Source organism: Tyto alba, unplaced genomic scaffold, assembly GCF_018691265.1.
Source record: "Tyto alba isolate M040663 unplaced genomic scaffold, T.alba_DEE_v4.0 Super-Scaffold_16, whole genome shotgun sequence".
Classification (NCBI taxonomy): domain Eukaryota; kingdom Metazoa; phylum Chordata; class Aves; order Strigiformes; family Tytonidae; genus Tyto; species Tyto alba.
This window is the reverse complement of record NW_024881278.1, coordinates 30,678,782-30,696,140: the sequence shown is the minus strand read 5'-3', so window position 1 is coordinate 30,696,140 and position 17,359 is coordinate 30,678,782. Positions and strand designations below refer to the sequence as shown.

The 17,359-nt window shown below is 37.1% G+C and overlaps 1 protein-coding gene across 8 annotated transcripts in view; it reads left to right on the top strand.

Annotated features, from left to right (window-relative positions):
- The window catches only part of BIRC6 (baculoviral IAP repeat containing 6), a 187,719-nt gene that overhangs the window by 82,837 nt on the left and 87,523 nt on the right, over window positions 1–17,359 (top strand). For all 8 annotated transcript variants that reach the window (XM_042789690.1, XM_042789689.1, XM_042789688.1 and 5 more), the window contains 9 exons: window positions 147–273; window positions 1,106–1,216; window positions 7,522–7,655; window positions 8,038–8,165; window positions 10,380–10,942; window positions 13,966–14,141; window positions 14,720–14,816; window positions 15,005–15,199; window positions 17,074–17,274. In XM_042789690.1, the coding sequence (XP_042645624.1) occupies window positions 147–273; window positions 1,106–1,216; window positions 7,522–7,655; window positions 8,038–8,165; window positions 10,380–10,942; window positions 13,966–14,141; window positions 14,720–14,816; window positions 15,005–15,199; window positions 17,074–17,274 (1,732 nt within the window). The remainder of the gene's footprint in view (window positions 1–146; window positions 274–1,105; window positions 1,217–7,521; window positions 7,656–8,037; window positions 8,166–10,379; window positions 10,943–13,965; window positions 14,142–14,719; window positions 14,817–15,004; window positions 15,200–17,073; window positions 17,275–17,359) is intronic.

Sequence of the window (17,359 nt, the reverse complement as noted above, 5' to 3'; positions counted from 1 at the left end):
TGTGTTTTCCATGAAACAGTAGCAGCTGAGAATGTAGATAAGGCTTTTAAAATCAAATCGTAACCTTTTATGCTCTTGAGTTCTAGAAAAACACTTGAGTTTGGTCTGATAGTGTGGTTTGGTTTTTTTTTCCCCTTTTTTTTCAGCTTGAATCCCTTTTACAGTTATGGCTCACATTAAGCCTGAATTCCAGCTCCTCTGGAAGTAAAGATAGTGGCGCTGATATTTTCCTTTATAATGCTAACCGAATACCTGTAATTTCCTTGAACCAAGGTAAAATATTTTAAATACGGGAAATTAATTTTCAACAAGTGTGAGATACAAGATAAAAGCAAAAAGTATTACAACAAATAGTCTTGATAAGATCGGTGTTGGGCTAATTTCTGTGTTCTTATTAAAGAGTTCTTGGGCTCATCTTCTTAACATGAAAAATGTGTAGCTAGTATGAAACTGAGGGAGATTCCTTAAATTTACGTATCTCCTCTGAAATTTTAATTGTAAAATTTGTGAGTTTTAACTCATTATTACTCCCAAGTTGAATTTTGAAAGTACATTTCTTAGTCTAAGGTGAACTATGTACCTGTGTGCGCTTCTCTGATAAAATTTCTCCTCCTTTATATACCACCCTATGACCTCTGCGTTATCAAAGGGGTCAGTGGAGGGGGGAAGCACTGTTACGTTGTTAACATTAGACTTCTAATCTAGTACAAAGACATGTTGAATATTTTTTTTTCCTGTAACATATTATACTGTATAGTTTAGAAAAATCTGTGGTATCTTGTGATGACAGTCCAAAACATTAATGCCTGCTATACTAAACCTGTTACACAGACTTCCATGAGAACATTTTGAAACTGGTTTCTTTTCGTCATTTTCTCTGAGGTGTCAGGGTCTGGGCACTGTAGAAAGTTCTGGGCCAGTTCCTGTGAAGTGTTGGTGAGGCTTCTTTACCTAATTTCCTGCAACAATAGTTGTCTAAAGAAAGTAAATACAGCAAACAATCATATTAATAACAATAATAAATATAGCACCTTACAGTAAAAATAAGAAATTTATAGTAATGTCCTGAAGATTAAAGCTTGGAAAAAAATGTTTTTCTTGACAGCTTCAGTAACTAGCTTCCTGTCAGTTCTGGCATGGTATCCTAATACCTTACTCCGGACATGGTGCCTTGTGCTTCATAGCCTAACTCTCATGACAAATATGCAGCTTAATGGTAAGTGTTGAGGTTTTTTGTTTTTGTTTTTGTTTTTTTAATGTTGCCTGTTTGTGTGACCTAAAGGTGAGTGGTGATTCCTATCCAAAAGACTACCAGAATGTTTCTTTTGTTATATAAGTACTTTTGCTGCTTCTCCATAACTTCAGGCTTTTCAAGAGTGGGCTACTTGAACTGCTCATATCATGGGAAACTGAAACTGTAGTGGTAAAAGAAAAAGACATTATAAGTAGGTTGGCAGTGTCTTCTAAAAATTAATTTTGGGTCTAGCTAATGATTTTTGGGAATTAGCTTTGTACTATGGGAAGAGATAGCAGAGAGGAAGGATGAAGCTGCCGTGAGAGAGTGTCATGTTTTTCTGATGCAGTAGGAATATCTTTGTTGATATGTAGGCACTAGTCATTGCTTATGTTAAGCTATCTGAAAAATAAGCCTCTAGAAGCTGAATTTGTGAAAAAAGAAATCCAGCCCTTCCATTTCATTTCCCTATGCATACCAGATTATCTCAAGTTCTACATATTGCTTCATAACACACTAGAAATAATTGCACTTTGTGAATGAGATTTTGCCACAAGACAGGTAGAAATTAAAGGATGTAATTTTTAAATTAAGAAATTAAGCTTCTAAATGGCTAAATATCATAGGGCAGCTGTTGTGAGGAATGCTTTGGTGGCCTTGTCCTCAAGGTTAAAGAAGATATGAAATAGTAAGAAATTAGAAACTGGAATCTTTTAAACCCTATGTGTTAGACCATGTCAGGGGTCTTTTAAATTCTGGTTTCACTCCAAGCATATGTCTAAAGACAGTAATTACAGAAGAAAGAAACCCAGAACGACCTGAAGATCATACTTCTATGAAGCAATTTGCCACCCTGCGATGACATAGCTATTCTCCACAGTTTTTCTTAAAGAGGCTCATTAATCTTTTTTCATAGATGCCATTTCAAATTATTGTCTTGGAGATGTGCTCTTTTTCTTCAGGTTTTCACCTTCTGTCTCTTTTCTGTGATGTTATTTAGAGATCAGTATCACAAAAATCTACGGAAATTTTTGCTATTAGGGGAAGCAGTAGAGCTGTGATTAAACTAATGGAAGAGACTTAATTGATATTCACAGAGACCCCCATCTTATGCTTGGTATTTGAGAATAGAACATGGCCTGATTTGTAGGATAACAGTGCCTGCAGTTAACATCCATGTGTGTTTTCAACACTCTCATTTGTAACTGCAGACTAGCAATTTCCAAAAACTATGCTGTGTGTACCACTGAGACCATATGTGAATCTCTTCCAAGTGGTACAAGGCTCACTGTTTGTGCTCTGGCACTGACAGGGAAGCAGCTGTGTGTTTGTGGGAGTTCCTCAGGCAATTTCATGAGATCTTTAAGCGATGATGTGAATGAAAGGCTGCTCAGAAGCTATGACTGATTCCTTGCAGGTGGACTTCAGCATGTGAATGTGGTTGTGGATATTTGTATATATAGGATTGTGAGCCCAAGTTTGGAGTAGAGTTGGGAAAGGTTGAAGATGCAAGCTTGATGGAGGGTAAAGAAAAGGATTGAAAGTGTGTCTCCTTTTATACACGTGTCTGTAGTAAAACAGATATATACCCTTTTCCCATGCTCAGTGATAGAACCAGAAGCTAAGTAGATTTGAGCACCCATCAGATCACTCCTGTGCCAGGATGCCTCGGCAGCTACTAATTCAAGATAATATTTTGTCTCAATGGCACTGAGTTGTCACATTTAAGAAGTGAAATAAGCTCTGTTCAATTCTTGACAGTTGAAGGTGAGATCCATCACAGCACTTCTTCAGTCAATAATTTTGGTTTCCATGTGCTTTAGTTCAGAGCTGGGACTAATAATAATCTCTTAAGCCATTACAGACAGTGTCTCACAGGAGTTGTAAATTTAAAATTTTCGAGATCATGCTTTTCAAGAGATATAGGTTTTGGGTTTGGTTTTGGGGGGGGGGTTTTGTTGTGGGTTTGGTTTTTTTTTTTCATATATATACAGCCAGTAGAGAGTGAACAATTTAAATACAAGCTGTTCCTGGGACTGGTGAAATATGTCACGTCAGCTTTCTTTGGAGGCAATTATATCTTGTATCTTCTTTAATTCTGTAGTTCAAGCTCTGAAGTACAAATTGTTCACATACCTTCACTGTATTGATGGGTTATTGTTACGGGTTTTTTAATGGGGGGGAGGAGGGGGTGGTTATTTTAACCACTAAGATGGCAAGTACAGTTCATTTGGAATAATTTAGGTTAGTCTTGCAACATGTATGTGGTTATAAAAATTAGGTTCTTTCCCCTTTTAATACCACAAGCCCCCAGATGTGTTCATTTGCAGAATATCTTCACTGTTGAAAAAGCCACCACTATGTTCAGATGGTTTCAGGTATTAAGAAACCTCTTCAGATGCAGTAAGCCTTTTAAATAAGCAAGAAGTTACCTCTTCTTGATATAATCCGCATTAGATAATCGTATTTACTGTTTCACAGGTGTAACTGCTCATAGACAATTCACTAAACTCTTTCTGCAGGTGGACATTCTAGCACTGAGAAAATCCCACTGTCGCTATTTTTCTAAACCATTTCATCTTAACGCCTTCTTGGAGAACCCCCTTCTTAAGTTTCCTTTATTTAGTTGAAATTCATTATTGCCATTTGATACATATGTTCACATTCAGCCATTCTGTTTCCTCCAGTCTTTCATTTCAAAAAGAAGAAAGGAAAGGAAACAAAAGGGAAAAAAGGGCAGGGGGGGAAGGACGGTGCTTTTTCATACTCTTCCATCCATTCTAGATAAGGGTCCTGCCTTATTTGCTTGTCACGAGCAACCACTTTGAACCTACTTCCGAACTATTGTACTCTGAAGATTACAGTTTTGGTCATCATTTCTAGAGATCTCATCCTGATGTTATTTTCAAAGCTGTTTGTTATTTTTCCAAAATCGCAGATCTCTCCAGTAACAAGGCTTTTTAGTTAGGTTTTTTCCCCCCACCTGAGTATAAGGCAGATTCTTTTGGGGAACTGTCCTATGTTGGGATCTTAAGAGCATCCACTGTCTACAGCAGGTCAGATCTTGGTGAGAAAATCTTATTTCATTATGCCACTATGTGCTTATAAATGTCTTCAGAATGAGAGCTCAGGCTGTGTAACTTCTGTACTTCGGAGACTCTTACCTGAGCAGTGCAAGATACTTTGCTGGGATAAACCCGATACTACTGCCATTTCTTTTCAGAACAATGACCTTTGACATTAATTGGTTACAAGATCCAGGGACAAATTTTGCAAGGATGGTGTTTAAAATCAGTATTTGATGGATGACATCTAGAACCATTTATTGCCATGTAAAGGAAGGTGGGTAGAAGCGAAACTACAGTGATACCTGGCTAAGAAAAATTTCTGAGCACTCCAGTTGCTCTAAAGAAACAGCTGTCATCTGGCAAATTGTCCTCATAGTGCATTTACTCACCTGTTCCTTTAGCAAGAGCTATTTGTGCTCTCCTCATGTGCCCTTTTACTTATTTGTTATTGTTGTCACCAGAAATACTGTATGAGCCCAGTGTTTAAAGCATGAACACTACCTGACAGAGCAGATAATAGAGATGCATCCTGAAGTCTGAGTTAGAATGTCAAACAAAACATGTCAGACTACAAATATAATGTAGGGAAAAAGTGGCTTTTTATATTGTAGTGTTATTTTCAGAAAATATAAGAAGAAAATAACATAGGAAGTAATGAAGGCACATTTATTGAGTTATAGTATCAACATTATCATGAAACAATAGAAGAAGTATGGAGCCGCCTTCTAATCCTGGAAGGAAATTAGTTGAGGGTTAGCATGTGGATTTGGCTGCTGCTTGTCAAGATGAGCTGGTACTGTCAGTTCTGGGGGAGTTCTAGCATAACATCTGCTTGTATTAAGATGTAAAGTCTTCACAAATAGCCATGTTTAATTGAGTGGTTACAGTACAGACCTAACAAGTGACGGTGAACAAGGCAGGAAAAAGCTGGAGTTTAAGTGATGTTACCTTCAAAGAATCACCAAGTGAACAAATTAAATGACTTGAAGCTACACCCTGAATGTGCCCTGTTCAGAAAAATGCAAGCATACGTATTCTAAAAGCTGTAGTTTCAATGGAGAGTTTGTTTTCTTTTTTAAAAAACATTGAACATTGACACTGATCATCATAGACTTCATAGGTGATTCAAGATCTCTGAAGAAAATTAAATGTGTTCTCTGTCTGTGAAAGTACCATTCAGGAATGCAGGAAATCACAAAAGTTATGTCTCTTTCAAATAAAAATCTAAACATTTTGGGTGCTTTGTATACTTACTTTAAAATTAATTTGGATACTCAATACTTCTGGAGAAACTCAAGTGACGTCTAGCTCAAAACTGATGTCATACACAAAGTTTGAATGCTGCAGTTACATTGAAACAATGAAAAGTTACAGAAAACTATGAAAAACAGAACAACCAAATTTAGATTAACCTCTCACTTTGATTAGTTATGTCAACTGCAGCTGAATGTAGTTTTAATGATAGTGATTTGTCTTAAATTTCAAAATAGTTGTTAAGTGGAATGTTTTTCAAAACAAACCTGAAAGACAATAATATAACACATCTAAGTATACATGCAAGAGCTATGAGCTTAGCAAGTTAGTGTTCTTAGTGACCTGTGTGTCATTTTCTTTTTTAACTTGTATCACGATATATTCAGAAACACCTCCCAAAAATAACCAAGTAAAAAAAAAACCAAAAAACACCAACAACATATTGTATGTTTTAAGAAAATGTTTAGGGGTACAGATTCATCAGAGGAAAATAAACTTGATGAGTTCACCCAGACTGGTGTTTCCAAGGCACATCATGCAACAAAAGGCTTCTTATTTGTTCTGTTTTTCTTTCAGAGAGCCTGTGAAATTGTGTGCTTAACATTTTACAGACTTGTCCCTGACCCAGACAAGACCTATCCTTTTCATCTTTTGCTCTATCAAATGGAAACTAGAGCAGGCTTATTGTCTACAATACAATGGAATTGGAATGCTGTGGGATGCTTTCTTGCTTATTTAACTCCAGCTATTGCAATGCCATCAGTCATAACCATACAGGCTTGTTCCACTACTGATGTTGATAAATCAGTGCAAAATGTTTGTATAGTTGTATAAGAAATACTTTCAGCTTTAGTTTTCTGCTTTCATCTAAAGCAAGAAATCTGTTTATAGTTAAAAATAAAATGGCATTTGATAAGGGGAAAACCTACTGTGAATTATCTTCTCCTTCCATCTTCCCACAAGGATTCCTTCTCATAGCAAGTGCCTTTCCAATGCTATTTTCTTTCATTTCTCTGAAAGCTTTTCAAGTGAGATGGAAGCAGTCGGAATTTAATTCTGGTTTTGATGGAGACGTTTTTCTCCTGGTTGGGATCTTTAGTTTAACTTTCCTTAGTTTAGGGAAATTATTGTTAGTGATGAAGACTCTTGATAGCAAGTAGTTAAGGTTTTGGTTCTTTTAAGCGCCTTCCTGATTAAGAACCTTACCCTGGGATGCAAAAAGATGCCAGCCAAGCTCTTGTACCAGAGCATCATTTCCTCTTGATTTAATCTTTTATTTGTGGTAGTCTGAAAGAGATTGCTTCTTTAACATACAATAACCTGTAACTTCATTTAGATAGGTATAACTTAAGAATATATATTTTTATTCAGTAGGTAGCTATGCTTTTTTTCAAGTTGTGTTTTGAATTGATTCAGTATACCACTAATGAATAAGACCTCATATTTAATAAAGCTCGTTTGTTTGATCATTGAAGGGTGTAGTTTAATTCTAATTGTGGTTGTCAGAGTTCTTATCCGTTAAGTTCCCTGAAGTTTTAGTCAATGATGAAAAGTCTCCGAATGTGCCAAGGACAAGAATGTCTTTGTTTACAGGGTAATAGAACATGTGGTCTCTGTCTGACAAACTAACAAATGCACTTAAGCCTTATTCAAGTGTTGGACTAGCAAATAGATACAAATCAAAATATCTGTATATATTGCTTCTACAAAATTAATCTCTACTTTCAGGAATACTGCCTTTGCAAGCTTGAAGCACTGATGGAACAGTTTTGGGGGCTTACATGTGTACTTAATGGAAAACTCTACACTCAGAATTATAGTCCTGAGTAAGCAGCTTTCAGTAGTTGATTTTGCTGAGAATATTTACACATCATGAAATAAGTATAAGGGATATGCAATATAAATGTTTGATTTACACTTAATGCTTAAGATTACAGATTTAATTTTTATGCCTTTATTTTTAAGCTGGTCCAAGCAGTGCCATTGGAGCTCAGGAAAGTACTGCCCAATTGCTGGTGTCAGATCCAAACCTCATTCATGTGTTAGTGAAATTTCTTTCTGGCACTAATCCTCACGGAACAAATCAACACAGTCCACAGGTAACTAGCAATTAAAATAAGAGAAAAACTCATGTGATAGGATTTCAGTACACTTGACATAAATATGTTATTAATAATGTATTATTTTATTGGCATGTTTCTTTCTTTGCTTATAGCCTTAGTTGGTTCTGATGAGCAACCACAGGGAGGTTCATGTTGGTGATACACTCTGAGTAGTGATTGTACATTTTTAAAACTGTCTGGGGACCTACCACGGGGAAAGAATGCTATGTGATACGTCAGTGAACGTGTTCCATGTTAGGATTCCTTAGTTGCATGAACAAAAAAAAAAGTAATTTCAGTTAGTTTGCTGAAATCTTGTTGGATTGAGATAAAAATTCCCAGCTTTATATAATACTTATTAAAATGCCTTTACATCTAGGTTGGGCCAACAGCGACGCAAGCTATGCAAGAATTTCTTACTCGATTGCAAGTGCACCTTTCTTCAACTTGTCCTCAGATGTTCAGTGAATTTTTATTGAAATTAATACATATACTTTCAACAGAAAGGTACATTGTAACTATTTTTTTTTCCTTTCATGCCCTCTTTGTCTTTTAAATCCGTGTGAGTGTGAATTGCAGCTGTGTGTGTCCTGCCTTATCGTACTGTCGAGCTTTATGTGGATGGAGATCCTGGGTGTTGCTGCAGCACTACCAGCAGGATTTGGGCTGCTTCTGCCACATGGAATAGTGCGACTGGAATCCACACACAGTTGGAATTCACAGACAGCCGTCCATATGTGAGGGACAGTGAATAGAAGCACTAAACAGTTGTTTGGACTGATGTTATCTAGAGCTAAAATACAGGCCTTGTTAAAGTAATCCCTAAAATAAGGGCACTGTTAATGTGTTGACCTATTAAAAAGAGAAAAAAGTATTCTAAGAGGCCTGAATTAATGAAAGAATCTAAAAATTATTTGTACATTGTGAAAATAATATAGATGGCTTTTACAACGTGGTAGGATGAAATATGAGATTGCATAATCCTATTTATGTAATATGCCTATTTATTGCTTTGTCTTTTTTTTTTTTTTCCCCTTCTCCTCACCTGACAGTGAGAGACTTCATCTGTCTCACTCTCCTTCTGGGGCCTATTGATGTCTTATCTCACCAAGAGTGTAGAGAAGTGACGCTGGCCAGAGGAAAGAGAATAGCTTATGGCTTGTCTCTTACAGCTCTGCTTCTTCAAGGCTAGCTAGATGGGCACGAGGCTGTTGTGTATACAGCAATACACCAGAAACGTGGCAGTTATTTGGTCTGAAGTACATTAGGAATTAATCTTTTATTTCTGGTACTGATGTTCTGCTCATCCCCAGGCAACGGTTTTGTGTAACTGGGGATGAGCTTCCTCAGTTTCTGGCTTCCCAGTAGGTGGCACTTTGGTGTTATCTATTCTTTAATCATACAGAAAACAGTTTCAGCCTTCTCTAAGAGATCTTACCTTAGTAACTCAAATTGGATGGGTGGTGTTTAGCAGGTTACATTGATGATCAACCACTTATACAAGGAATGTCATAAAACAGTAAATTAATTAATTCACAGTCAATCTTGGAATGTGTGTCTGCATGCTATAATTTATTTGAAAATAAGCTAATGAGACCACTGAAAGGATATTTTTTGAAATGTGCTAGATTTTTTTTTTTTTGAGACAAACCAAAGGTGGGACTGAAGCAAAGCACCTAAAGGTTTAGATGGTTATTTCTAAAGCCTCAGGTAATTACTGAAATATACCATGTCTGATCAAAGCATAAGATTATTGATTGTGAAGAAAAGCAGTATTTTACTGTTAGAACTAATTATATGCCAAATATTTTCTTCAGGGCTGTTTCTAGAAACTGTTTTGTTCTATATTTAATTTTTAAAGTTGGAGTAAGATTAATCAGTGTCAAAAGATACAGAGAAATCTATCAGAAATCAGTCTCTAACTCACACTTCAGGAATTAGCACTAGTTGTATTTTAAATATACTGATTCAAAAGGTTCATTTTGTATTCCACCAATATATGTGTAAAAGCAATTGGGCAAATAAACTTAACTCTAAAATTCAAGATTATTCAAGCAGTTGACCTATAAGCACAAACCTGTGATAGTTTGAATACCTTCTCACAGACTTTTGTATCATTACTATTTAGATCGTTAAAACCTGACCATAATTCTACCCGAGGAGGAAACAAACAGGCAAACAAAGCAACCTATGGGAGGAAAAAAACCTATTGTGATTTCCTGTTAGAAAACAAATAATCCTAATAATATTAAAGTATCAGGTTACTTCTTCCCATGAAGTTTCCCTGCAAACATATGAAACTTTTCACCCCCAGTTCAACAAGGGTATATTCCAAGTCTATACCTACAAAATTAACTCAATTAAAAAAAAAAAAAGGATCCTAGACTTTTTCAAAGGAAACTTTAATCCTTAGTGGTATCAGGAAAGTGATAACATGAGTGGGTCCTACAGGCTATGTAATGACCAGTATATTAAAAAGTTATGAATGCTTCACTCGTGAAAGATGAAATTGTGCTTCAACATACAATTCTGAAAATGGCTGGATTTTTATTTATTGAAAGTCTAGTGTGCTTCTTGATTTTTAAAAATCTGAAAAAAAAACAAAACAAGACCAAAAAAAAAAAAAAACCACAAAACCAAAAAAACAAACAACCAAATCTGATTAACTTGTTAATATTGAGCAATGAAATATCTTTTTTTTTTTTTTTTTTTCTCTTTCAGGGGCGCTTTCCAGACAGGCCAGGGACCCTTGGATGCACAAGTGAAACTCTTGGAATTTACCTTGGAACAGAATTTTGAAGTTGTATCAGTTAGCACTATTTCTGCAGTAATTGAGTCTATCACCTTCCTTGTGCACCATTACATTACATGTTCGGACAAAGTGATGTCTCGCAGCGGCTCAGACAGCTCTGTGGGTGCTCGAGCGTGTTTTGGAGGGCTTTTTGCCAATATCATCCGTCCAGGTGATGCTAAAGCAGTTTGTGGAGAGATGACAAGGGATCAACTTATGTTTGATTTGTTAAAGCTGGTCAACATTTTAGTTCAACTGCCGCTTTCCAGTAACCGAGAATATAGTGCCCGTGTTCCAGTAGCAAGCAGTACTACAGACAGTGTGTCTGATGAAGAAAAGGTTTCAGGAGGCAAAGATGGCAATGGAAGCAACCCTAATACTCAAGGATCAACTGCATATGTGGCGGATTTGGTGTTAGCCAACCAACAAATTATGAGCCAGATTTTGTCTGCGCTTGGCCAGTGTAACAGCAGCGCTATGGCAATGATTATTGGTAGGTATTTTGTAAGTAAAATGGAAGGTCTTTTGGGATGGTGAAACGAAACTTCTACAAACTCATAAATAGAGTGTAGACATGAAAGAATGTGCCACAGAAATGACAGGAAAAAAGAGACAGATAAGAAGTGAAAGGGGGGGACGGGTATGTGAAAAAAAAAAAATAACATGAGGTGGGAGACAGTGACTAAAACCAAACAGGAATGCATTTGACATTTGAATTTGCCGAATTTCAGCATGGTCAGTGTTGAAAAGGGCCTCTGGAGATTCTCCTCCAATCTCCCCGCACAAAGCAGGGTCAGCTCAGAGCCTGCCTCAGACAGCAGGTTGCTCAGTACCTTGTCCAGCTGGGTTTCTAATTCCCCAAGGGTGGAAACTCCACAACTGCCCTGGGAAGTCTGTTACATTGGTCAGTTATTCTTAAAGTAGAAAAGACCTTTTCTTAACGTTTAAATGGAATTTCCTGTATTTCAGTCTGTGCTCATCTCATGCCTCTACATGTGGATTAGGATTAGTCTTCAGTTTCTACTACAGACACGTTACCTCAGTTGTTCTCTATGTATTGCATTATTTTCCTTTTTTTTTTTTTTTTTTTAAGTCATTTCTAAAAAAGGCAAACTACAGTTGTGGTCCTTGCACAGAATACATAAACTTTTTCTATTCCTCTTTTTTACCAGAAATCTCATTAACAACATGTTCTGGGAGTTTCAGTCATGTATTTGTGGGTGGGATCTTCCTACTACAAACAAGTGAGGAAGCTGATGATACTTTGAACAGCAAAGTTGCTGTTTGTCAGACATGTGCCTAAGTTGCATTTTCTGAGAGACTGTCTTATGTGACTTGCTTGTGAGCTGTGATGATAGCATCGAGTTTATTTGCACAAATTAAACCACTGGCTTGTACAAAACTGGAAAAACATTTTGCAGGAGGATGGGCAAAGAGCTTGCACTCCATTTCAGGTGTAATAGTTGTAAAATTTTGTTCTCTTTATAGTGAGTCTCTGTTTCGAAGAAAGTGTCTCTGGCCTTTTATGTGCTAGTCTCTTTTAGGCAGATGTGAAACTGTTAACCAATGCTCTAACCAGAAAATGGTATACTTTTTGGATGAGAGAACGTGTATGTTAGACCAGTGGTTCATTTTGGCATAAAAGCAATTGAGGAAAAAGTAGTAATCTCCAGCAGTCAAATTAAACAGCAGGCAGGATTTGACAAGCCTTGATTGTGCTATTGGAACCTTCCCAAAATTAATTGTAGAGCATCTCCTCCTTTACTCTGGGTAGTTGGTGTCACACTGCAAATATGCTATGATCACTGAAAGTAGTTTGTTCTGGGAATGATGGTTTGTTCGGAGTATGTGTTTCTTTGGAGTGAAATTCAAGTATTCTTCTCCCCAACTTTGATGTCTTTGTAAGCCGCTGATTTCTGTCCAGCAGTTGTTTTGCATTTTTAAAAAGGCAATTTGGAAACATAGCGTTGGTTCAAAATGTTTTTCATTGAATTCATGATACTGGGCCAGCTGATCCTTTCAGTGGATTATTCCTCCCAAGGTCTTTTAATATAGGTTATTGAAATTAATTTGTATGTCTATTTTGGGAAGATGCAACACAGCTATTTGTGGTGTTAGTTCTTTCATGAAAAACTGCATTAAGCTCCCTGCAGAGAATTTCTATGAACAAAACATTTCTCCAAGACCACAGCCAAGGTTATATATGATCCAAAAATCAGTTATCAGCATAGAGTAAGCATGTAATAGCTAATACAGCATGCTAGCTACCCAGGAAAGATAAACAAGACAACCTCTGCAGCTGTGTACTGTTAAGTAGTAGCTCTGGTGTCAAAACAGATGCTAATAATTTTAATTTACTGCACCTGGCAAGCCATCTGGTCAGGAGCCAGGATGGCCTTGAGTAATTCACTTGTCACATGAAATTAAAACATTTGTTGCATTTTCTTTATGACCATGTTGTCTATTTATTTCATTAAGTTTTTCTGCTTTGTCATTGACAGACTATGAAACTCGTACAACTAACAGTATTCCTTTCCTATCCCACCTTCTACTCGCCTCAACTCAAAGTCTTCACAGCAAGCCCATCTTAGTTGGCTTCATCTCCATCGTTCATTCCATTTAACTTTTCTAGACTGTGCAGAGGCTGAGTTTTAAGACTTTTCTTTCTCTGTCTGTATGCATCCAGTGCTTATCAGTATTATCTTTCTTGACAGCTTGGAGGTGATTTAAAAACTACAGCTGTCAGTTCTCTTGCCAAAGTGTTTCTCTAAGGCATATTTCAAAGATCACTTGAACACATTCTTTTTTATCATTATATCTTAGTATAACTCCAGTTTTTCTAAATGGAACAGGTTTATTCTATCAATTTCCACCACTCAAATCTAAAACCACTTTTAAAAGCTCTTCCAGATTGGTGTCATATGCTTTGTAAGACAGTTGTATTTATGGAGGTGATCTCTTCCTTGGGAATACTATTCTTCTGCTTTCCATCCTCAGTTTCAGCAATGTGTAATCAATATTGTTGACTACTGATATTCAATAAATCCTGAGCTGTAATACTGAGAAGGAGAATTCCAGGAGAGGTATTTCTGATATAAACACGCGTGTTAAGTGTCTGGGTGGTTTTGGCTGCACAAGTGCACTTCTATTATTACCTGAAAAAAATCTTCAGTACTTGTTAGTTGCTTGTAGGTAGGAGAGATTCCAGCCCTTGTAGTTCTTATTCTATTTCCTTCACTAATTACGCTCATTTTTATTGTCTTACCTAAAATTGGATTTAAATTCCCTCACTTCCTGGGTCAAGCCTTCCTACTTATACTGTAAAGAAGGTAGCACATATCTGGGAATGCTAATAGTAATTTATATGATCCTGAAAACTGGTGCATTTGTAGTTTGTAAAATCCACATGAACATTTAACTGAAAAGAAATTTAAATATCCTTGAGTTCTCTTACATGCTGTAATGGTTTACTGGGTCTTGGTTTCGGACCTTTGAACTGTTTCTGTTTCCACTAAGGTGCAAGTGGCTTACATCTCACTAAACATGAAAATTTCCATGGTGGCTTAGATGCAATATCAGTTGGAGATGGGTTGTTCACTATCCTGACAACACTTAGTAAAAAAGCAACAACAGTGCAAGTGATGCTTCAGCCAATTCTCACCTACATGGCCTGTGGATACATGGGACGACAGGTAAGTTCCCTTAGGCCTGCTGTGCTTCAAGAGAATTATAGGTTAATTGATACTGTAACCTATAATATGCTCAGAAAACGGAACTAGTGCTATGTAAAAGAAATATTAACGTTTTTCCAACCTCACTTCACTTTGGTGCTGAAGTTCGGAAGCCTGGGTCTGTTGCCCATGGGAGAGAGAGAGAGAGAGAGCTTCTGTAAGGACATTTTGACATTCCTGTAAATGTTTCTGGCTAAAGGCTTGAAGATGGGTTGAATATTTTATTATGTTCAAGTGGGAAACACATTTATTGTGTTCATATTAGTGGGTTTTTAAAATGCTCAATATTGTTATTTCCCTTTAGTAGTTTAATCTTTTCTTTACCACATAGTCTTCTCCTATGTAAGAAGTAAACCATGTGGGACATGGTATTGCTATTTTGTGGCACAGAGATCAACTATGGTGGCATTTCCTCTCTGGGATTTTTGCCTGCTAAAAGGGGAGACTAAGAGCAGTCATGTATTTCTGTCATATCACTTTTGTCTGAAACCATGTATTTCTTAACTAGAAATATAGAATTTCTTCTGGTTTTCTTCTAGGGTTCTCTGGCCACTTGTCAGTTATCTGAGCCACTGCTCTGGTTCATTTTACGAGTGTTGGATACAAGTGAGGCACTGAAGGCTTTCCATGATATGGGTAACAATGTCTTTTCTTTAGCTGCATCAAGTAAAAGGCTTATTGTAGATTTTTTTGGCACTTAAAGAAGGAATACAGATATATGTCTGGAGGAGCAAATTTACTAAATAGGCCTTTGCTTGCTTAGAATCTATTTCCTGCTTCTGAACAGTGTTGTTTTTTTCTGCCCCCACCCTCATTATACACAGGTGGTGTTCAGCTTATTTGTAACAACATGGTAACGAGCACAAGAGCTATTGTTAACACAGCAAGAAGTATGGTTTCAACTATTATGAAATTTCTTGATTCTGGTCCCACCAAAGCAACAGATAGCAGTTTGAAAGCTAGAGTGCTAGCTTCTGAGCCTGACAATGCAGAAGGAATTCACAATTTTGCACCTTTGGGTAAGTAATACTTCTTTCTCTTCCGTTAATATCCGCTGGTCGTTTGAATCTTTATCAAGTTCTTAACAAAAGTATTTGATAGTGTCAAATGTTGCAATATTACTAGATCTTCTAAACAGAGGGGTTGCTGGTGTTTCAAGGTGTTCAGGGAGGAGGTTAGTCCCTCCTGCAGGTAATAAGACCTTGTATGAATAGGGGAAAGGAGTCATCTCTATCTGATGTAGTCACGCATCAAGGTGGGCCCCTTCCTCCTCCCCTAGGGCAGGGGATACCCAGTTTCAGCCCGTCATCTGCCATAGACACACTGAAGAGTCACTCCACTGAAGGCACATCAGCCTTGGCGGAGCTGTTACAGAAGCACAGCAATGTTGGGTGACACAGAATGACCCTGAGCTGGGTCAAACAGAGCAGAAGCAGCTGGAGATTGCTGATGCTCCTCTCACACCTGCACTTTGTGGCTCCAGTGTTGCCCCTTCTGGCACTCATGTTTGTTAGAATTGCAATGCTGTTTTGGTATCAATTCAGTGGCTGCCAGTTAATTAAAATGCATGTGTTTTAAGGTGTAGATAAACTGTAATATCTTACAAAAGCTCTTTTTCACCATGACTAGTGTCTCAATGTTTTCTGTTGCTGCCCACTAGCCTAGAATAGGCCATGAATGTATTCAGTGTGTCTCAATGTCAGGAAAGAAAGGATTATTTTTAAAATTTCTGGAAAAACTCTCAGACAATAGAGAAATCTATTTGGTCCTGTCGTTCAAATTTAATAGTGTCAAAAGCAATGAAATTACTCAAAAAAAAAAAACAAAAAAAAAAAAAAAAAAACAAAAAAAACAATCCAACAAATCAAAACAACACCAAAGGTTTATTTGACAGAATAGGGGGCCATTAGAAATCTTCTATATTGTTCTTCACAAATTCCTAAAAGGTAAATGCAAGAATCCTGAAAATGTTGGTAGTTGATTACTGCAAGTAGTAAAAATCCTAAACATAGATGGCGGTGGGTTCTTGCATGCCTTACCTCCCAGCTTGCAAACCGCTGCAGTTTTTGATGTTCTTGTATGAGGGCATCTATCTTAATATTTTGCTTTCATTTAGGAGTGTGCTTTTGAAATTTAATCTTCTGGTTGTCCTCACTACACTCTGAATTCTCATCATGTAGTGTTCTCTGGGAAATAGACTTATTTGGGATGAATGTCTGTCAAGATGTGAGCTACTTTAAAGTAAAACATCCCATGTACCTTTAGTTTGAACAGGACAAATCAGGTCTTCTTGTGCCATACTACTTGATAAAAAAAGGCATAGATTAGATCTTCCTACTTCATTCTTAACTCATGCTAAGATAAGAAAAATAAGCAGCTGCTGTGGTCAGATTTTTTTGGTTCTGCTGTCTTTTTTAGAAAAAAGTTTTCATGTGAAACAACCCTTTTTAAAGAAAAAGGTTTGCAGACTTTGGTTATAAAGTCATTTATGCTATCATTGTAATACTTAAACCTGTAAAGCCTTCATTATGTTAATTATTAATTAACTGAGTTCAAGTTCTAAGCATACCGTTCAACCTGAACCTTTTTAGTTGGTTTGTTTTTTTTTTTTTTTTTAATGAACTCTTGATAGAAGGTTTAGGAATTTGGTAGCAAATGTCCCCTAATAAATTTTCAAGCACATGCATATGTATGTGGATAGGTAAACTACTTGTGTAAAACAGTCTAAAAGAAAAATATCTTGGCGGTTGTCTTTATTACACATGGGAAGCTATCAATAAACTAAAAAAGGTGAGGTAGGAAGAAAAAGTGTTTTCCACAGTTCAGAGTGTAAGTTAATTTGGGTTTTGTTAATAAACGTTAATGATCGATGTTAATGGTGCTGGTTTTGAAGGTTCAATCACCTCGAGCAGTCCCACTGCCCAGCCTGCTGAAGTGCTGTTGCAGGCTACTCCTCCCCACAGACGAGCTCGGTCTGCTGCGTGGTCGTACATATTTTTACCCGAGGAAGCTTGGTGCGACCTCACGATCCACCTTCCTGCGGCCGTGCTGCTCAAGGAGATCCACATCCAGCCTCACCTGGCCTCTCTGGCGAGTAAGTAGATGCACTGACATTGATCCCAGTTTGAAAGTTTGAAGGGTAGGGTTTAGAAATGATACAGAGTATAATCATAGGAACT